The 22,825-nt window shown below is 37.9% G+C and overlaps 2 protein-coding genes across 2 annotated transcripts; both read right to left on the bottom strand.

Annotated features, from left to right (window-relative positions):
- Nucleotides 1-253: 253 nt before the first annotated feature.
- Nucleotides 254-6,640, bottom strand: LOC131312438 (NAC domain-containing protein 40-like). The gene is made up of 4 exons (XM_058340176.1): nt 6,259-6,640; nt 3,045-3,298; nt 1,347-1,595; nt 254-844 (listed from the first exon to the last, which is right to left on the bottom strand). The coding sequence occupies exons 1-4, from the start codon at nt 6,446-6,448 to the stop codon at nt 419-421; spliced, it is 1,119 nt and encodes a 372-aa protein (XP_058196159.1). The 5' UTR covers nt 6,449-6,640; the 3' UTR covers nt 254-418.
- A 4,331-nt stretch (nt 6,641-10,971) lies between these two features.
- LOC131312437 (methyl-CpG-binding domain-containing protein 6-like) lies at nt 10,972-18,512 on the bottom strand. The gene is made up of 3 exons (XM_058340175.1): nt 17,882-18,512; nt 11,588-11,701; nt 10,972-11,463 (listed from the first exon to the last, which is right to left on the bottom strand). The coding sequence occupies exons 1-3, from the start codon at nt 18,371-18,373 to the stop codon at nt 11,269-11,271; spliced, it is 801 nt and encodes a 266-aa protein (XP_058196158.1). The 5' UTR covers nt 18,374-18,512; the 3' UTR covers nt 10,972-11,268.
- Nucleotides 18,513-22,825: the final 4,313 nt, after the last annotated feature.

Below are 22,825 nucleotides of genomic sequence, written 5' to 3'. Positions count from 1 at the left end.
ACTGCCTGCATTAACTGTCTTGTCCACGATCTACATGTAACTTATGCTCTGAAACGTGTTCCGGAGTTGAATATTAACCGTCGACCGGTCCATTTGATTTTCCTTAATAGGCTTCATATTGCATTTACATTAACTAGTCTAAAATGTGCTGACACGTGTAACATTTTGACCTAGTCGATCATATTAGACTAAATTATGGTGTAAACACATACATCACAAACCATTGCTAGAAAGTCTTGTATTCGGCCAGTGATAAAGAAGAATAAGCAGTGTCTTCATTCCAAGATAGTCATTTCGAATCTCAGGGTCCACACTACACTCGTCCTACCCCTACTACTACTTTCAGAGTTTTCGCCTTTAATTTGTACAGGGCTAACAAAACACCCTAACCCTATATTAACCAAAACACTCCGCGGTGTTAAGGAAGCATGTTGATACCTTTTTTCAGCTTGCCTGGGACTCCCAGCATACTAAAACAAAAAATCAGCAGAGTCAAAAAAACCAAGAACATGGATAAGGAGCGGCGACTGATTCTCCTGCCTGATAACAACCTCTCGAAATATTTTGGTGACCTCTCTGTGGATTCGTCGCTGAATTCATCCTCAACATATTTATTCTTGCCGATTTCAACCTCCAATACGTTAGCTCGGTGTTTTCGAATCTGGTGCATACTCAATCTGATTCTTCGGTTAGCTGTGCCCTGGAAAGGGAAGACAGGTGAATGGAATTCTTGTATTGGTTGTACAGATCTCTCATCCTCTGACTTTCCGAGAGCAGGAGGCAGAAAAAGGTCAACAATATCATCTTTTAGTATCTCAGCATAACAGTCATCATCGTAACAGCCCTGCAATTTAGAACTGCTATTCAAAAACCATAGGAAAGTGCATGGCTTTGAGTATAACAGCGCTTAGCTGTTGGGGTCCTTGGGGAAAACAAGAACCATCGACTATTTGGCTCATTTTTAGCTCATTCTTGCCTTTTCTGAACTTTTTTTGCGAGTTGGGTCCATAATCTTTTACTTTTCCGAGTCTTCTCATGGATACGAATCAGATAATGAAATAAAGTTGACCAAAAACTCTTTGAAAAACAGCTCACTGAAGACGATAATGACCATTGTGAAGAAATTAATCCAAACTCAATTATGGGGAAATGAGTACAAACTCGATCAAATTAGGTTGTAAAAAAGTTACAACAGGAAAATTTTTTTTTTTTTAATCAGCTAGTTTCAACTCCATAATCAAAAGGTCCCATAAGATAAGGACTTCAAACTATGATAACAAATCTAAGGCTCCTGTAAAAATGAACACAGGAAGAAAATAGAAGGCGGAAAGAAATAAAAAACCAACCTGGTGGCTAGAACCCGGCTGAGAAAGCTCGTTTACTTGTTTCTGATCAGATACAGAACCAGATACACTCTGTTGCTCAACGGAATTATGACCGCTGCTTTCCTTTGAAAAGCATGCAGCTGCATTGGCTCCTCCAAATTTGCTATCATTTTCGATCAATAAAGTCCTTTCATTCGAAGAACTTGGTCTTGGAGTATCATTTAATCGAAAATCAATGTTCCTCCGAAGGCGACAAATAACCAACGAATCCTGAAGAGATACAATGTCAGACTTGGTCAAACAAATTATAGATTTCCTTAACAAGATCTATACATAATTTTAGCAAGTGCGGACATAAAAGGGAAACAAATCAAAGATGTTGGAACGTTATACTTGAGGCTAAATTTGCAAGAGAACATCATATCACATTCATAAACACCAGAAAATGGAAATAGACAACAATGCACGCTGGAGTTAACGAAGTATCTTAAATCTTGAAATATGGAGTTCTTACATATCAATCCCCACAAATACCCAAATCATTATTCTTGTTGCTCTCATCTTTTCATGCTTAATCACGGTTGCACGCGCATCACACAAACGAGTAAAAACAAAGGTAACCAAGTAGTCACACACAGATGGTGTATCTAGGTAAAAATCATCTTTCTTGTTTATCCCATATTCCAAGATGATGTTTCCCAGTCAATGGAGCATTGAAATTGGTTAAATTTTTCTTCTCTTCATGAGAAATCGAAAAAGAAGTGTCAGTGCCATAATTACAAAGAAAACCTTCTCTATGATAGTGTCTCTCACGGATATTTGTATGCCCGTTCCAAAAGGTGGGGCAAAATATATAATGATCGATTGTAGTTCCACGAGTTTTTTCATCTAAAATGGAACACAATTGCCTAGTTCCATTCCTGGCATATATTCCATCTCCTTCCTCCGCTTCTTTTTTTCTAAAACAGATCACGTTGAGATTTATTTACAGGAAGATAAGAATTGAAAAAAAGATGTATGAGCATAAAACAAACTTCCATAACTGGATTCCTCTAATTTTTCAGGCCAACATTTAAATCATAACTGAAGAGCACTAAATAAATTTTGTTTAAGAACTAGTTCTTTTCCCATATTTTTATGGCATGTGAAACCCTAAAGACTGTCTCCTCCATGATCTAGTAGAAAACCTGGAGTGTTGCAGCAGGCTATCAACACATGATAACCATAAACAGAAAGCAAAAACTGGGAAGTATGCATTTCTAGCTCACCATAATGTGTGCAAAACCCCAGGAACCCAACACCTATAAGCAACTTCAAGCAACTTCAGAAACATTTTAAAAAAAAAGCACCACACAAAGAAGAACAACGGCAAGAACACAATGTCAGTGTCATTCAGTGAACACCAGTGATCATCCATCTTCCTAGCTAACTGTAGTCTATTGCTCCACAATATTTACCAGTGACAATGCTACAGAGTGTGATTCTAATTGTAACAGCCAAAACATGGACTATCCATTAAATACAATCCACTCTTTCTAATCCACGTTGATCTTGCATGGAGTAACTAGTGAATACCTGTTGCCGGAGCAGGAATTCACGTGACAACCTTCACATCATAAGACTGTCCGTTAAATGTATGTACTCTAGTTACTTCTTGCATAAAATAACTCAAACGATTTATCCCAGAACATAAAACATTATCAAAAAGATAGTAATCACCTGAGATTTTCCACTCAGACAATACTCATGCATTATCCATTCTGTCCTCTCCCCTTTTGGTGCACGACCAGTGTGGAACACCAGGGTCCTTTTTGAGCCTATCACATTTGAACCTGCCTTAACATTTCGTTCTTTTCCAGTGGCTTTCCAATAGCCAGATTCAGTTGCCCTCTTATTTTGTGATCCATTTGGGTATTTCCTTCCACGAGGAGAGAAGAAGAACCACTCATTTTCTGATTGAATGACTGATTTGGCTGGTAATATGAGAAAGTAACTAATCAACCTTCGTAATTGATAGAGCATTTAAGCAGGTAAACAACCAAATCAATACAAAAAAATATTGCACTTAATACCCACAACAATGAAATTAAATCACAGTAATCCTGTAGTCTAGATCTATAACTTAAATATTAGCCAGAAAAGATCTGCTGGCTGCGCCTCGTCCCAACTCCACGCACTCTGTGTTCGAACCTGAGAGCTCCCAACTCCACGCGCTCTGTGTTCGAACCTGAGAGATTAGCTTAGGAGGGAGCAAACCCTCAAGTCTCAGTCCTAACCAAAATATTAGTTGCTGCAATGTAGGTTTGCTATCTAAAAGAACCATATAAAAAGGATTGTTGTGTCCCCTGCCATGTCCATTTCCCCATGTTTTGAGAATAGTCATGTCCCGTGTCCATCTCTGTGTCCCCTGCCTTGTCCATTTTTCATACCCGTTACATAGGTGAAAGAGTGATACAAGTTAAAGATTTTTTTCACCACGAGAAATTGTCCTGTAGTGACAGTGACACACACATTGTGGTAATTCCTAAGGTCAAGCTACCAATGAATATGGGGAGCTTAAGCCTATAAGAGCATCCACAATGTAATAATCAAAACCAAAAGGTTGTTAAAGTTAGCAATGTTTGCTCAAAAAAGTGCTCACATTGTAATAACCAAACTTAGCAACCTCTTAGCAACTCATCAAATTTTGACCTTTAAATAACCAAACTTAACAACTTTTACCAATAACCAAAACTCAATAACCAAACCCAATAACCAAATTCATAACTAAAAAATTAAAAAACACCTCACATTAGAATCGTTTCATCGAGACGAATAATTTGGTGTGGTCGGGTGCGTGATTGGAACTCGTTTGCAATTGGACATAGGTGCATTGCGTATTGTGGGGAGGTTTTTTATAGGGATACAAAAATAACCAATGTGGAGATCAAATTTGTTAGGTTTGATTATGAACTAAATGGATAATCAAATGCTGACGTGGCACATTTTGGTTATCGATTTTGATTATTCCCATTGCAGATGCTCTAAGCCTACATAATACTAGATACTAGATACAAGATATTTGTAAAAGTATCTGTTGCTGAATGCAGCCATTTTTGCTGATTGCTCATGGAAATGAACGTACATATGTCTGCAAGACTCATTTCTCACAATATTGATTCCACATTTCAACTTAGGAAGCCATCCACAACAAGAATGGAAAAGTTATGGGAACAACTGTTCGGTGGCCATGAAACTCGATATTAGCAAAACTTGTGACACAGAAGGGAAGTTTTGGAGAGCGATGCTTCTCAAATTGGGCTCTGATGAGGTGGATTATGAAATGTGTTACATCAGAGTCTTACTCATTGCTGATTAACGACCAGAGTGTGGGAATGGAATGGACAGATTTCAGGGTTGGGTTCTCCAGTTTGTCATTTGCTTTCCACGGATTAAACCCAGATTTCATAAGGCAAGCCAAGAAGGAGGGCTGGAAGTTCATAAAATTCTTGGGGATTACTGTAGACAACAATATGGTACCCATATATTCGCAATCGATGGGGGCATGGACGGGGGAAGACTGGAGACAAGCCTAGCCTTTGACAAGATAAGCACAAAATGACTTCTCTCAGACAGTTTACCACTTAAATAGCAGCTTCCCTATACCTCCAAAAATCGAGGAACTCGAGACGTTATGTTGGGAAACCATGCCCCCAAATCAAAGCCCAATTCCAAAACAACGGTGTAAAATTGAAAAGGTTTCACACAATGTCTCCACTTCCAATATTAGACTTCACCCCAAATCAAGATATCATTTTCAAGGTAAGTTGCACATTGTGTACCGTTCTAACCAACTGAACAAGGAATGAACTACAACTTTAAAGCTACGCACATGGAGGGACCCAATAGTCCCAATCCGTGTGCCTTACCAATAAACTTTTCCAATTCAACGTAATTAGACTCTGATTAGACAGCAATTCTCTCCAACTCTTATTGCCATGAGAACTTCAACTTTCCATCAAGAAACTCCGTTCCCACATTTTATTTCTGTCCTTGTTATAGTCTCAAGATTTCATTTAACCAACTTGATTTTAAGCTCTGTAATTGGTACCCTGAGATCAATCATTCTAGTTCTATCCGACCACCTTTAACTCAATAACTAATCAAGCAAAAGTGTGCAGAAATACAGCCAAATTAGTTTCCTAATGAACAACTAATATTACGTAAGATGATAAGACCATGTATAATGTGAATAACATTATGAACTGGCAAAATCCCAATTGTATCACCAATCAAAATGCAAAAAGTACAATTCATATCAAGTACTTTAGATGCAAAAGAACAATAATAAGGCTCCGTTGGGTAGATTTGGATATCAAATACCAATTAGAATTAAGCATTAGGGTTAGGGAGCTTTGTGACGACCTTTAATAAATAAAGAATATTTAATCGGAAAGGATTGTTCTTACCAATAAAATACATTTCACCTACCTCCGATACATCTCAGTCTCAAGTTTTACAAGCTGCTAAGAGCACCTCCACCCCTTACTCTTTTACTCACAATTTGCTCCAATCCTTGACTCGAACTCATACCCAAATGAGTTTTACTCAAATTTCTCACTAGAACAATAGGAACTCAAATTTTTCACTTAAATTCTTAAGGCTTGTTTTGCTCCTCACAAATTACAGCTAATGAAGCTTTTACTCAAATCTGTACTTATATTTGCGCTTGTCCATTCAAGTACAACATACAAAATGAAGCCTTTTTTATTTTATTTTGGCATGCAGTGTGTCTCGGCCGGCTTGCTCGCACCTCAGAGGAAGGAGCAAACTCCTAAGTCCTTAAATTCTTACTCAAATTTGTCTGAAAACTTGAGCAAGGGCTGGAGATGCCCTAACAATAGCTAAAGTTAAACATCATTTCCTTCTATTCAAGCAATTCGCATAATCTAACCTGGAAGGTCCCAAGGCTCGTATCTGTTAATCTCGAGCTCCGAAATCACCTCCACGCACCTATCGGAGCCTTCGAGCTTCTTCTTGAGGTAGTACGACAGCAACTCCTCGTCCGTCGGCGAGAACTTAAACCCCGGGAACACGGACGACGCCGCTATCGATAGCTCCGTCTCTCTCGTCATCTCAGCCATCTATCTCCACATTCAGCTCAGCTGCTCTTCTAGGGTTTTCTAGCTCGCTCTCCCTCTCTCTCTCTCTCTCTATGCTTTTGGTTGCTTTTGGCGATGGCGGAAAGAAAGGGTAAAAATGAGTGCGGAAAGGAAAGAGCTTGACTCGGGTCTCTCTCCGCCTCTGTCAGTCCGTGCGCTTTGGCAACAGGACACGGCGTGAATGGCACGTGAGGCCACGTTTGTATGGATCCGGGGACCCTGCTGGCTCCCCAAGGTCAGCACTGGCGCTTAGGGCAGCAAACGAGTCGAGCCGAGCCGAGTTTTAGAGTGTTCAAGCTCGGCTCGCCAAAAATTTAGTTGGCTCGAGCTTGGCTCGAGCTTGTGACGAGTTGTAGGACTCGAGCTCGAGCTCGATTCGAGAAGTATTTACAGAGCTCGAGCTCGGCTCGCTCGGCTCGTTTATGAAACAAATATATATATAAATAAATATAAATATATATATATATATAATATAATATAGATGAGCTCGCGAGCCAATTCGAGCCGAGTTTCGACTAGCTCGAGCTCGTTCGTTTGTGTCTCGAGCCGAGCCGTTGTCGAGCCGAGCTCCGAGCCGCTCGCGAGCGGCTCGGATCGTTTGCAGCCCTACAGTGGCGCCAAATACAGCGTCCTTTTTCGTTCCAAACTCTGAATGGAAAAGTAAAGTAATTTATTTTATTATTATTATTTGAATTTATTTGAAATTTTTAAATATTCATTCTTAGAATTTATTTCACGTAAGTATTCACCAGGTGTTTTTTTGAACAGTTATGTTTTTATTCTTTCAGATGATGAATTACCTATTTTATTTTTTTAATAAGATATTCATATGTATGAATATGAATGAATATATATTTTCTTCCTAAATTAGTGGAATTGTAGTAAGCAAGTTGATTTTCGCGCTTCAAAAAAATCCGAGGCTTTTGTTTTCATTAGGAAAATTTCTTGAATTACTCTCTCAATCTAAAACTTTTCCCCTAGAAGAGTTTTTATAAATTTCCGCGCTCCATAAAACCCTTCAGGCACTCAACCTTTTTCACATACTTGAAAGAACTTTTTCGGAAAAAAGTTTTAGATTGAAAGGATAATTCAAGAAGTTTGCCAAATGAAGAAAAAAAGTGGAGTGCCTGAGGATTTTTTTGGAGTGCGAAAATCAATTCCCTTGTAGTAATTACATAATGTATAATATAGGAACAGTCTTGATATTATGAAAAAGTAGGATGAAATCATAAGTGCAAAAAAAGTGCCGAATGAAAACTTACAAAGAGCGGTACCTGAGGATGATTTTTTAAGTCTCCTTTTATTCTTTGACTTAGGAGAAAATGTATTATTGATAAAGCGTTAAAGATATATGCATAGGGGTAGTGTTAGAAAAATATGTGCACAATATATTCTGTAGGTCGTTATGTTAACGAAATTGAAAAAAGTGAAAAATGAAAAGTAAAAAATACTTCTATCCCCTTATTTTTTCCTTTTGCTCTCTTCCACAAAAAACCACAGATGCATTTTGTTGGAATTCAGTTTGGAAGGGGAAAGCCAAACAAGCAAAATAGGAAAATGATAAAACGTAAATGGAATAACCTCCAAAACACCTCCATAATAGAAGGGAAATTGATTTTGCCACTCTTCTTTTTGTTAATGTCACTCCTCTTCTGTCACAAAACAAATCATCTAATATAGACACAAAAGAGAGTGACATTAACAAAAAGGAGAGTGGCAAAATCACTCCCCTAATTATATAAGAGCTGATTAGTTATAGGGTTTGTTTTAGTAAGGAAGATATGGATGAATAATGGCATTTCTGTAAATATGAATAATAATGCCAAGTAGTAATTTTAAATATCAATATGAAGGGTGATATAATTTGGATAGGGTGAGGGGTGTCCAAATTATATTTGGGTGTGGGGCAGATATAAATATCCCCGAATTTCTTACCCCTCATATCCGGCTCCCAAACACCGAGTATGAAGAGGGGAGAACTAATTATCCAACCGCATTTCTTACCCTCCCCCATTGGACCCTAAAAAACCATCCGAGCTGTTTATTAATTTTAAGACAATTTTGAGTTGTTCTAAAAAAAACAGCTCAATCATATAATTGTAAACAAATTATCCAATCTTTTAATTTTTCACTCAGGACTTAGAATCTCATGAATTTTGATTACTGTTATCCGAATGTGATTTTTTTAGAAGTTGAAAATTTATTTTAATATCAATAAATTGCTCAAATCATTTTGTGTAGGATCTCGTAGTGGGCCCCACACATCCATCAGTACACTATCATTGTCCATAGTATCTCTGGTCAAGAACCGACAACAGACCAGACCCACTCGCCTCAGACGAATACTTGTTCAGACCTATACGTGGCTGACCTGCAGGATTCCTAATGGATAACAAAATCGAACCAGGATCTTCATGGGGTTGGCCTACGAAAAGAATTGCTACAAGAAAGGGACTAAAGTGGATGGCTATAGATGTCATGATCATGAAATCACTACATTTTAAGGACCAATGGATTCCTAACCTCTTTGTCCTCGACTCTGGCCAATCAGTTCTTGTTTTGAGGTGACTTCCCAGTGTCCAAACTCATTGATCACGGCTCTAGATTCATGGAGGGAACCTCTGGTTAAGGCCATCTTTCCTGCAACATTATCCCAGGCCATCAACATCCCCAACTATTGAAACCACATTCATCTGGTGAGATGGTTTGAGGGCATTGGAAAAATGGTAAAATGTCTGTAAAATCTTCGTGGCGTTATAGCTTCGGCATCTGAGATAGGATTCTAAGAAAAGTGTGGACAAAATTGCGGGCCTTAAAAATTTCTTCAAAAAAAATTGTTTTTTGTGTGGGAGTTGCTTCACCCGATTCGTTCGGTTTTGACTACCCTGCAGGGTTCAAGTCGATCTGTTATGCCCAACGTGCAAACAAGAGGAGACTTGTGTTTTGGTTGTGGAATTGGACTGGATTTTGGAGTGGATAATCTTTGTGACTTGGGTGTTTCAGGTTCACCGCAATCAAGCTTTCTATGGGGGCTCTTCGGTTTCGTTGGAAGGAAGCTACGCTATGTTCCAAGAGACTAAGAACTTTGAGCACTCATAACACAGGAAGTACTACCCAGACTTAGGATGAAAGTGTGGAGCAATTCACCTTTCCAAATCCAACTGGTAATCTGCCAAGAAATCCTTCTGGGCAGCACAAGGGATTGGTCACAACAGATGGACCATGGGATGAAAATGGTTTGCATTCTAGAATAGCATGTCTCCTTGATGCAGAAGACGGTCAACTGGTTGAACAACAGGGCCCAAGTGTCATCGCATCGTCGGCATTTCATTAGCAGAATGCCTTATCCAACAGCAATTCGTAGGGGGCAAGCCGCAGAGTGGCCCTGCTATCCGCGATAGCTGATAGCGGGAATTATGTAGTTTGTTTGATGGAATTTCTTTTCGTAATGTTAATAAGGGCACTCGTGCACATGTAATAGCAGTAGGACAAAAGAAACACCAACGAATACTCTTATATAGAATAAAATCTAATCTGCAAACTACAAACCAACGAAACACCTCAAATAAAACATCAATCCAGGGATCCCACTTAAATCACGAACACAAATCAACCACAAAGGCTCAAATACTGTAGACTCGATAGCGTGATTGTAACAGAAAAGTGAAACAGATCCAATCACAGAACGCACATACACTGCAATTTTGTGTACGTAGAATAGAATCACATGGTTAAACCCTGTATTGTGTCGGTCAGGGGGAGAGAACAGAGAGAGAAACAAGTCTGCCTGGTGTAGCTAAAGAACAAAGGATAGACGAGAGAAAATGGGGACCAGACAAGACAGAAAGTCAGAAAGAAGGTAGAAATGTAAAGGAGCTGAAATGATCATGGCATAAACAAAAGGAGTTGCGGCATTATCACCACCCTTTGAAAAACATGCATCAAGTTTCAAAAGTGTGTCATGATGTTTTTGTTTCTACTTTCTCAAAAAGTTTCCAAACCAAGGCTCCAAAAAACACATGCATATCTTTTCACCAAAAAGAAAAAAATCTCTGCAAAACAATGACAACCAAAATAAAAAAAACTACAAAATATTTGTGCCCAAAATATTAAAAACAGTGCAAAAATACGTTTGATGCATGTTTTTATTCACATTTTGAATGAAAAGAAAAGACAATTCCAAAACAAGGCTACAAATGGAAACCCGATCATATTATTGGTTTGTTTAAGAAAATATTTTCAATAAAAACCTGATGTCAAAACAAGGCTCGAAATGAGCACAAAGAAGAGCAGATGAACAGTATATGTAAGCCATTCCAGCTTTGGAATATCTTGGGGGAAAACAAAGTATGGTTTCTTAAAACCAATAAATAAGAAGTAAGCATCTTGATACTACAAACAATGAAAACAGACGACGATGCACAAACCGTTAGGCAAGTAGATATTTTCAAATTGCTTCAGCACCGACAAATTCAACGCACTAAAAAAGTAAACCACAACCATAGTAAGCATAAATTGTCTAGTCATCCTAGCACAGATTACATTAAAACAAACTAACTTGTACATAAACCATCAGATTAATCACCAAAAGAAAGTAAGAAAAGAAACCAAGCCTATTGTTTCAAGGAAATCTATCAAACGAACAAAGAATGTTCCACTTTGAGGCTAAAATTGTATAAGTGATTTCAAGTCAAGTTAGAGAGCTGGAGTTGGGGAAAATCCTGTGGAGTGAGAGATTATGCCCTAAACAATTAGAACATCAAACGAAAGTGCCTTCCCTTACGCTGTCCTGAAAGTATCCCTTATCCGCAAGAGAATTGAAACGCAGCATTCCACTCTTGCCTCGTGGATTTAGGTATGATTTTGTCACCAACAAATGGTGTCCATTGATCTTTTACTGCATCAGTCAGTACCCAACGGACCTTTTCTGGCGGATTGTTAAAATCAAAGTTCAAAGGAGCAGATTTCTTCTTCTTTGAACCAGATTTCTCTTGACGCTGCAAAAACAATTTTGCCACATGTTAGGAAGAAATAATAAATATATGCAGAGAGTGAGCGAGCGAGCATCTGAACTGTTATTTGCCAAAAATTCAACCCCATGTCTTTAACTACTTAACTCACATTGGCATCGGCATCAGGTTTTGCTTTCTTGTTTGGCTTATTCCCTGTTTGAAGAAAATAATCCACCTCTACTTTTGACCTGAATCTGCGGCCCGATACTGGTTCAATATAATACTGCACAACACAGAATCAGTTTGATTTTAGACATTGATGAAGAATTGCTATATTCAGGCACATCAAGCTTTTTAAACTAGATACAAATCCCACAAGACATCGACGAATAAAAATTGAATACCCATCCAAACCCCCCAAAGGGGAAAAAAAAAGAGAATTAAAAAAAAAAAAGGGAAAAAAGGAACTCAGTGTGTGACGTATGATTGAAGCACATTCAAATGTAGGTCATTACCATATACAATAAAGAAACCCCACTAAGAGAATGAAGGCATTAAAACATAAATGACTATAAATTTCCTTCAATGTAAGTACCTCAATGGTTAAGCATTCAAAAACAAAAGAGGATAAGAACCACCATGAAAGGTTGTTCGGGCTTTCTTCTCCTTTTCTTTCTCTTCTTTCTCAGCACTGTTTGGAGGCCGTTCTGGGTTCGGCAGGGGGTATTTTGTAATGGTTTTGGAATGGTGGTGCAGTGGCCAGAGGTGGTTCTCGGCTGGCAGTGTTGTTTCATGGTGGGGTGCTTAACAAGTGGTAATGGGGAGATAAGGTGGTGGTTTGTGGTGAAAATGGTGACTAGAGAGGTGTTTCTGGTTCCTTGGAGGGGCTGGTGTGCATCGCAAACTGGGCAAAAAGAGGGCTGCGGTGGTACATGAAGTGGTGAGTTTGGGGTGTTTATCGCTGGGGTGAGGTAGTGGTGGTGGTGTTTATGGGACTCGGTGAAGATGGGATGACGTTTTGAAGGTCAGAGATTTAGTGGCATCCGGGCCAAAAATTCTAGTGGGTGGTGCGTAGGGTGGTTTTCAACAATTGTGGTTTCCAAAGGATGTTCAAAGGATGAAGGTCACTGATTCATGTATAACACAGCTAAAATTGAAACTTCAATTATCCAAAAAATAAATTTTGTAACCAAATAGATTCAAAACTCACTAATACTTACAGAAATACTATTAAGACGGAGATATAATGTGGTGTCTACAAGACTGGAAAATGGTAAATATTTAAAAGAGGATATTTTGTCTTTTAAACATCAAGCGCCGGGGGGGGGGGGGGGGTGGCGGGTGTGTGTGTGTGTGTTAGCAATTTGTTCTGAAACCACAGAGGGGCATTTGCAGATTTTCAAACGATGGGGAGGTAAATTGCTGATGGACCAAGCCAGAGGGGGGCTTGAACAGATTTTGCCCATGAAATTAGACCTGATCTTGTCGTAATCCTAACGAAAAAGAAGAGTTAGATAAGGAGGAATACTTACAAAACACGGCCTGAAACTCAGAAACCCACAACACATTTAATGTTTCAGTATCAGCTTGTCCCACAACCTAGTATCAATCGGAACCTTAGCCACACACTTCATGTGTTGAGGGTGACGAATACAAGTGGACCGTTAAATTCTGTTGAATAAATACAGAATTCACTTTTGCCAATGGCTTGAACCGTAGTCACACACTTCGTGTGCTGAGGGTGACAAATATGCACCCACGGTGGATTGTGAAATTCTGCACAAATCCACAAAGTCACTTTTGCCAACTGGCAAATTCAGTCTCAAGATCTACGGATTTCTAACAAGCCAAGAAATAACTATACCCATGGATTATTTGATAACATGGGCTGCAACGCCAGGACACAAAAACACATATGCAATTCTATATGCGAATGACCTCTAGAGGAGTTGAACCAACAACTTCAGTGTATAAAAAGTTCTCTGTCGACCACCTGACTACCTTGAATTGATGAGTTATGCTGCGAATACTCGTTAAGGGAATCATCTATTTCAAATATAAACAGCATTTCTGCAAAGAAATCAACAAGATATTCATATGTAGTTAATAGATGCTCTGGAGACGCTTTCAATCCGAAGCACGACTAACATTGACCTGCTCTAGCTCACCCTCCTGGTCGCTGAACATTTGACTTAGACTGGGTCATTGAACTTAAGGATCAAACCCAGAGTTGCTAGAGGCAAGAGGCGCACCGAAGCGCCAAGGGTCTCTTGGTGTCTAGGAGCGGGGACTTATTCAAGTGAGGTGCAAACTAGTCAAATAAAATAGCAACAATGATATAGACAAATAATTTTAGTCTAAATAGCCAAAAACATGAGCAAATTGAAATAACAATGACTGAATGACATACAAAATTAGATAAGTGCCTACCAACCTAAAAAAAAAATAACCAAGAAAGAAAAAGAGAGTGGATTGTTCTTTTAGCCTTTAGGTAGGTTTCTTTTAATTAGACAAAGGTTCAATAGAGAACAAAAATTCACCAAGGGGAACAGTCCTTGGTGAACAGGCAGGCAATCGAACCAGACTTTGACAGCAAACAAAGCTTCACCAAGACTTCAATTGAATCAACCAAATATCAATTGTATGTTATCGACTGGTGTTGTGGAGAACAAGTATAGATCGACTGTAGGCCCCATAGGATCTCAATATTCGAACCGTTTTCCTTTGCTATTTTTACTGCGACTTGCAAGAGGAGACCCCACTTGTGCCTTTTGTCCCCGCAAAGGCACGCGCCACTCATGCCTATTCTGCGCCTTTTCCATATCGCCTTGGACTCGCCCCACCCTGGTAGAGGCGCAAACCCTTTGCCTCAATGCGCCTTTTACAATTATGATCAAAACTAACCTCAATCACTTGATTTTGCATTTAGTAGATTCTTAAATTCAAAAAACTGATTTACCAAAAAAGAGAGAAATTTTAACTTTTCCAACAAAAAACATATAAAATCGTTATTATTCTTCGAACATAGCAGCAGATTATAAAGAAAAAGAACATCTTGATAAATGAAAAGGAACAATTTCAGAAAATAAGTGTATAGTAAATGAGAATGTTCATATGATATAAATGGTGTGACCAAGAAAAGATAAGAAATGAAGCAATTAGAAAGAAGTTAGAAGTGAAACGCTTGAACATAAACACATTTCATTTGCATGTAAGGAGGAACATTTTTCATATATGTGGAAGGTGGTAAAAGATGAAAGGAAGACCATTGAGTCCATGGTTGATACCAAGAAAAAAGAGCTATCAATGACCGTTCGCGAATTGGGCAATCCAATCATTAGAAGACCCATCACTGTCTCGAAATATGTTGGACCCAGACGAGGCCCTATCCAACACGAAGCCGTCAGTCTAGACGCACAAGAAAAATAAAATTGCTCCAAAACCAACACTTGCGCCCACATGATGTAACAAAATATTGCACAAAAGATGTAACAAACTACAGTCAGCATATTTCATTTAATACAAATATAGTTGAGTACATCATATAGAAGAAGATCAAGGGATAGGCGGTAAAAGAAAGGCGAGAAACCTACACCCACAAGAGGCCTTGAATCCAGACACAGAGGAGTAAGGGTGACATCGGTTTGGTCGGTTCGGTTTTGGGAGATTTTAACAACCAAAAAATTGGTTCGATTTTCCTTATGTAGCTACCAAAACCGACTGAAAAGGTAATCGGTTCATTCGGTTCTGGTCGGGATTTTTCGGTTTAAACCTCTCGAGCTTCTTCTTTCCCTTCCCTTCTTCACTCCGAGTACCCAATCAAAGAAAAACAGAAACTAAAAGTTTAAGACAATCTCAGACCGTAATACCGCATCCTTACAAAATGGTCCATACAAACTGAAACAGATCATCAAACTTCATAAGCACAGAAAAAAATAAGCAAACCCCCCCAAAATCTGAGACCTTTTAGGGTTTAAACTTTACCTGATCCATCGATCTTGAAGGACGCGACAGAGAGAGATGGAGTTGATTGATCTTGAAGTTGAACGGTAGGTTTCGCAGTGGTGAGTGAGGTCGATCGGTGGTTTTCGCAGTGGTGAGTGAAGGAAACGAGAGAGAGAGAGAGAGAGAGAGAGAGAGAGAGAGAGAGAGAGAGAGAAGGAACAATGCTGCTGCTGTTCTGTGTTTTGGGGGTAATGTGAAGTAGGGTTTGAGGCTTTCAATGGTAGATATCTCATTTAGATATCAACGGTGGAGATCAGAGATGTATATGTCAAGTTCGGTTCGGTTTGGTTTGGTTTTGACCTCCCTAAAACCAAAACCAAACAGAAAAAAATATATTTCATAAAGCAAAACCAAACCAAACCGAAGCTATCCCCCAAACAGAACCGAACCTACAATTTTGGTCAGTTTTTTTGGTCGATTCGGTTTTGTCGGTTTGGAAAAACTCCAGAAGATCTAGGGGCCTTGAATCACACAAGGTGAAGAAGAGGAGAAGGGGAAGGAAAATAATGAGCCACAACCGACGCAAAAACAATATGGTTTCTCACATTTTGACCTCCCCCAATTGAAAGTCATAACTCCTATTCATATACTCTTTGAAAACCTTCAACATAAAAAGACAAAAATTACCTTCCTATTACAAGATAATGAAAATCTTCTTCATCATCCTTCAGCTTTTCAGCTTGACACGGTATGATGGATCATAAATTACACCTAAAGATTACCCAACTAGTATGACTTTCAATAACAATCTTGAAAATATAACAATGACCTAAACTACCTTCCATAACAATTGTGGAGATCAAAAAATGACCTAAACGAGGACACTAAATGAAATGATGACCAAATGTTCCACAATGTGTTGTTTTGATCGATGAATTTCAACATCCTAAAGACTGTTAGGTGTAAGCGTGTATTCTGTTGCTTTAATGTGTAGCCTCACTTGTTCAAATCTTCTAAAATTTCATGTATGCTTCAAATCCTTCTCTTGTTTTTCTCACTTTCTAGTTGCTACTACCCTCTTGTCCATCCAGTTGTTATAGTTAAACCCTTTATAGTTGGCATCAGCTCTATATATAACAGCTCAACGATAATTGCATCGAAGGAAAACGGACCTCCAGAAGTATGCCAATATCTGTAATATGACATTCAGCAAAGTAAATAGGATGACCTCAGTTTTAAGTTCAGGAATACATAGGAACTCCAAGATTACTCGTATACTAAGATAGTAAACGTTGCAAAATATCTATGTTTTAATTTGATGATATCCATCATTAGAAGCAAACTTCATCCAAAAGGTAATTACAACTCTTGAATCTTAAATGAGCTCTCACTCAACCTTTTCCATACTGACAAAGGCATAGGAACAATGGTATCAAATTAATCTTTTATTCGTCGCCGTTTCAATAGGATATGGACCAGCAACCAGGGCTCTTTCTTCCTTTCGAATGGAATAAAAAAAACACATGATCTTAATAAGTTCCACAAAAACCCCTTTTGGAACTCTACTTGTATCGCAAAATTGAAAGGCAGAAGGATGATGCAACCTTAACCTTAATCTCCTAAGAACATCTATATGAACATAACAGCTAATCATAATAAGGCCATTCCAGAACTGGTGAAACTCTCAACTGCGTACCTTAAAATTGCTTAGCACAATGGTGATTCGAGAAATCAAACTCTCCGGCCATAAGCCCATAACTAACCCTATCTGTCTCATAAACACTCAACTCATATACAGATATCGAAAGCACAGTCCAGGATTCTTGCAAGTCCAAAAAAAGATGGAATAACGACGATAATTTCTCATGCTGCGCATAAATAACTTTTTTTGTCCAAATTGCACCCAACATCTACCTAAATTGGAAACTAATTGATTATTTTCTCCAAAATTGTGCCAAGTTTGAACTGAAGTGTAAAGTATACCGCAGCAATCTCTTCGCCTTCTTTATAATAATTGGTTTCAAGCATCACTACTTATTCCCGGAAATTAATTGTGTTAAAGACAGTTGGCGTTATTTCACTTTTAGTTAACTTTTTTTTACGTTTTCGTCACAGTTTTAACATCACATCTTTTCTCGACCAGTACAATTAGAATAGTAAAAACAAAATATAGACCGGAGTTGAAAAAAATTCAAATACAACGACACTAAAAGACTGTCTTCTTCGAACTTTTATTGTCTTTAATGGGATTTTTCTCTTCTTTTTCGTTCTATAACTTTTATACTTTCCCGATTTCTCCAGTCGGTCAAGGAACCCCGATTTCTCTGGTCGGTCAAGGAACAATTAACAAGGATGCGTTCCATCAACTAAAATAAGTACTTATTTTTTAATAAATTAAAGGTGATGAATTGTCTCGGAAATAAAGTTCCTAAAAAATAATAACATTAGCGGAACGGGGTCTAAACAAATTATACCCCAATCTAATAAAAACTGTACTAGAAAACAACCAAGAAATTACCCTGTCGAAAGATCCAGCAGTGGCACCAGACGTCCGGACCTTACATTCCATCCTCCAACCCTCCGGCAACCAATTCGGCCTCTCGGGCGTCGCCCCCGGAACCCCCGCCTGCGCCGGCTTCTGTCCCTTCCTACCCGACGACGGCGCCGATGTCTCCGCAGCAACCGCCGCCGCGACAGACGACGGCGACGCCGTCCCTCTCTCCGCCGCACTCTTCGACGGAGGGCTCGCAAACCTCTCCGGCTCGCGATCAGCGCGATCTGCCGCGGCGCCGTTCTGGGCTGGTTGTTGGGGCGGTGGCTGGTCGGCGGCCAGGGTTGGACCGGTGGTGGGTTCGAGGATGAACGTGCCGGACTTCAGGAGCGGGTCGGGTGGGATGCCGTCGCCGTCCTCGCCGTCGGCGAAGAATTCGGGCTCGGACGGGTCTTCGTCGTCGTCGTAGCCGAAGAGGTGGGCGTGGTCGCCGCCGGAGGGGGGTTCATAGGACGACATGAGTGAAGGGGAAGAGTGCGAGCGATGCGAGACTGAAACCCAGGAACTCAGGAAGGATAGAGATAGAGGTAGGTCTCGGAAAGAGCGTTCTTTCTGGGATTTGCAGTTCTTTCAGTCTCTCTCACTTCTTTTAATGAGAGCACAGTTCAAACATATTTTATTTTGAGAGATGCTCCATGCACTATAATCCATCTACTATACCATCCATTACATTTTTTGTAGGGCTCATTCCGGGTCCAAAAAAATATTAAAAAATATCCATAAATTTTAGAATAATATTTTATGGGGCCTTGTAAAAAATCAGCTCCAACGAATATCGGTAAGTATTATTTCTTGATTTGTAGAGGCGAAACTGCTCAATTGTACAGTTTCGCCCCTATGAATCAAAAAATAATATTTACCGATATTTGTTGCAACCGATTTTTTACAAGGCCCCATAATATATTATTTTAAAATTTATGAACATTTTTTTGTATTTTTTTGAAACTCGAGGTGGACCCTACAAAAAATGCAATGAATGATGTAGTGGTTGGAGGTAGTGTACCTAGACTTATTGTTTTATTTTCTCCCCAACCAAGATAGGGTTTAGCCTAGTTTAGGCTTCTTTTTTTTATTTTTTTTAAGAGATGCTACATATATTACATCCATTCACTACATTATTCATTATATTTTTTGTGGAATTCACTTTGGATATTAAAAAAATACATAAAAATGTTCATAAATTTTAAAATAATATTTTATGGGATCCTATAAAAATTCAGTTCAAACGGATTTCGATAAATATTATTTCTTGATTTGTAGGGGCAAACTGCTCAACTGCACAGTTTCACCCCTATGAATCTAGAAATAATATTTACTGATATTTGTTGGAGCTGATTTCGTATGATGCCCCATAAAATATTATTTTAAAATTTATGGCTATTTTTTTATATTTTGTAAAATCTGAGATGGGCCCTACAAAAAATGTAGTGGACGATGTAGTGTAACTAGACTTATTATTTTTTTATTTAAAAAACTATCGCATTTGTTAGCATATTTTTGTTTTTATTCAAAAAAATTATTTTTTGATCATATTTTTTTTCAATTTCATTGAAAGGATTTAATAATTCATAAATTCTAAAATTTTAACAAAAAGCTAACAAATGTGATTTTTTTTTTTTGGCATTTTTTGTATATATTCAAAAAAAATTTGAGCTTGAATAATAATTTTTTTACTTTTTTGATTCCTCTCGCAGAAACGAAATAATAATCCACAAAAATTTTACGAAAAATTTACAAATGAGAGAAAATTGAATAAAGACAATAAATTTTGCCAATGATGATGAAATTTAACACAATAACATTTTAAAAAAATTAGTCTAGAGTCCACTATAGAGAACTTGTAACCCAGTTAGTCCACTTCTAATGTTTGTAACCCCTCTAGTCCACTAATATAGTTTAGTAAGGTTGTAAGTCCATTTCTTTTAAAAAAGATATTAAATCAAAACAAAAATATCCTTTTATATAAGCTGAGAAACCCTAGACCACAAACAAATCTAGAGTACAGCCTCCTCTCTCTCTCTCTCTCTCTCAAACTCATAGCCTCCAAGCTCCGCTCCCTAGTCGCCGACTCCCTCGTGCCCATGATCGCCGCTGTCTCCGGCCATGCCTCCGCCGCCGACTGCATCCTCGCCCTCTCCCACAACTACGTCCTGATGCGAAAGGACCCATGTCACATTTGATCGATTCAATGGGTTCTTTGGTCTCCCTGTCGAGTTCGAAGTTGAGATTCCTTGTAGAATTCCCGGCCAGTGCTAGGTAATTTTAGAATTTCCAATTTCCTTTTTGCCGCTTGGATTTTCTTGAAATTCAAAATCTTGAATTGGGTTTCTCTTTAAATTTCAAGATCTTGGGTTTCCCTTGCAGTTAGACAAGAAATTAATGTTGCACACTTGTAACTTGGATTTCCTTGAGAGAGAGATTTATTAATTAATCCCCTTCCATTTTTACTAATTATGGTTCAACAAACCTCCGTCGAACTTTCCGTTGTTTTTGACGCCATTTCATTTTGATTTAACCGATTTAAGTTTTTTTTTTTGTTTTTGGTTGTTTTTACGCAGCCCGATGGGCAAATGCCAAGCGACAAGACAGTGGGCGGTGGCAACGATGCGTTCAACATCTTCTTCAGCGAGATCGGCGTCGGAAAGCACGTACCCCGCATCGTCTTCGTCGATCTGTAGCCCACCGTCATTGACGAGGTCAGGATCGGCGCCTACCGCCAACTCATTGGTGTTGTTCTAGTGGTGGTATGTAGCAAGATTCCTTCTCAAAGTCACCAATGAGTCTTCTGCAAATCAATCAAGGTTAATGCAACTTACTGCTTCGACATCAAAGATCTCTTTGATATTTAAGGTTACAGTCTTTATCTTGCACTAATCTTGAACGAATTTGGATTTTCGACTTGTTATGTGTGTGGAATTTGTAGTATCAATCAATTATATAACGTTATTTCGATTTTTCATAAACGCGCTTTAAAGTTGGTTTGTCTATCTATTAAGAAGATTGATCCGGTCTTATATTTGTTTTACTGAAGAGAAATCTGGAGTAGTAAAAATAAAAAATATAATATTATAAGAAGGTTGATCCGGTCTTTTGTTTGTCCCGTGTCCGGTTATCATCAGATTTGGAGGTTTTTGAATAAATACATAAGGTTATATGTGTGCTTTTCCTAGGGTTAGAGATCTGAAGTTTTTTGAATAAATATATAAGGTTATATTTGTGTTTTTCATCAATCACTTATTGATTTGGTCCGCACAGCGACCTCTCCGACTAATAACGTTATATGTTATATGTGACAATCTGTACTTGGTACCTAATTTTGTTCTGTAAAACTCCAAAACAAAGGAACTAATAACGTTATATATTCTCTTATTGAATTAGTCCGCGCAGCGGCCTCTCAAAAATACATATGTATATATGTATATATGATTATATGAGAATATTTGTGACCATATATACATATATATATATATATATATATAGTTATAACGTTATATATATGAGCTTGTAATGACATAAAAAAAATATTTCAATTTGCATAGAGAACATATAACGTTGTATATGAGATATTGTCCTGTAAAACTATAAAAAAAAGAAGAGAGGAACTAATAACGTTTTATGTTCTCTTATTGAATAGGTCCACGCAGCAACCTCTCAAAAGCACATATGAATATATCCATATATTATCAGAAGCAAGTCGAAAAAGCCGTTGCGTGGACCAATTCAATAAGTGATGGACAAAGGAGTATATAACGTTACATGTGAACTTCTGTCATGTGTAATATGTGTCTTTCCTAGAGTTAGACATATAATATTATATCTCGTTTTTGAGATATATTAATATTGTTTATGTTGTTTTGAATATGTATATATGTAGATATAGAGGTTATGGGAATGCTATTCGGAGACAGAAAATCAAAATTTTGAAGGATCGATGAAGGTTTTGATGAAGAAACGGTGAAAAAATGAAGCTTGACCCACTGTGGCCTCATCAACATTCAACTTGGAATTCAAGGCGCGACTGGAAAAAAAAAATGGTTGCATGATATGTGAACATATAATGTTATTTTTTAAGATATAAAATATTGTTGGAAAGATATGATGTTGTTTTGAGAACATATAATTTTATGTCATGTTTTGTGAGACTTAGAGTTACAGAAGCTCAGATATAATGTTATATATTCTCTCTCTTTTTTTTTTTTGTGAAATTTAGAATTACAGAAGCTCACATATAATGTTATATGTTCTGTTCTATTTTTTTTGTGAGATTCAGAGCTACAAAAGCTCAAATATAATTTTATATGTTCTATTTTTTTTTTTGGCAATATTTAGATATTCAAAAACTCACATATAATGTTATATGTTTTGTATGGACCAGTATATAACGTTAAAGACTAAAAATAAATAAATAAATAAATAAATGTTGCATATTAGAAATTTTTTGCCACATATAATGTTGTATGCTAGGAAATTTTTATCACTCATATAACGTTTAAAAATCAATACAAGAAAAATAGAAAAAAACAAAAAGAGAAATTTGTCACATATATAACGTTAAATGTTAAGTGTAACGGGTTCAATAAAAAAATCGAAAAAAATTTACACATATAACGTTATATGTGGCGTGATGGCAACGGCGACGGTGGTGGTGGCAGCTTGATTGCCAAAAAAACAAAAAAACAAAATGAATAAAATACTTTTTCGTGTTAGCCAAACAAGACCCTTGTTTCTTAGGTGGGGTATTTTTATCATTAAAATTATTAGTGGACTTAGTGGGTTATAGGATTTAGAAATGGACTTAAGGGGTTTGGAAAGTGCTATAGTGGACTTATGAAAAATTCTTCCTAATTTTTTTGGCTTGTATTGTTTTGCATTCATATTTACTGGGCTTTTATTTTCATGCTACCTCGTAAA

This window comes from Rhododendron vialii, chromosome 13a, assembly GCF_030253575.1.
Source record: "Rhododendron vialii isolate Sample 1 chromosome 13a, ASM3025357v1".
NCBI lineage: Eukaryota > Viridiplantae > Streptophyta > Magnoliopsida > Ericales > Ericaceae > Rhododendron > Rhododendron vialii.
This window is presented reverse-complemented; position numbering and strand designations above follow the sequence as displayed.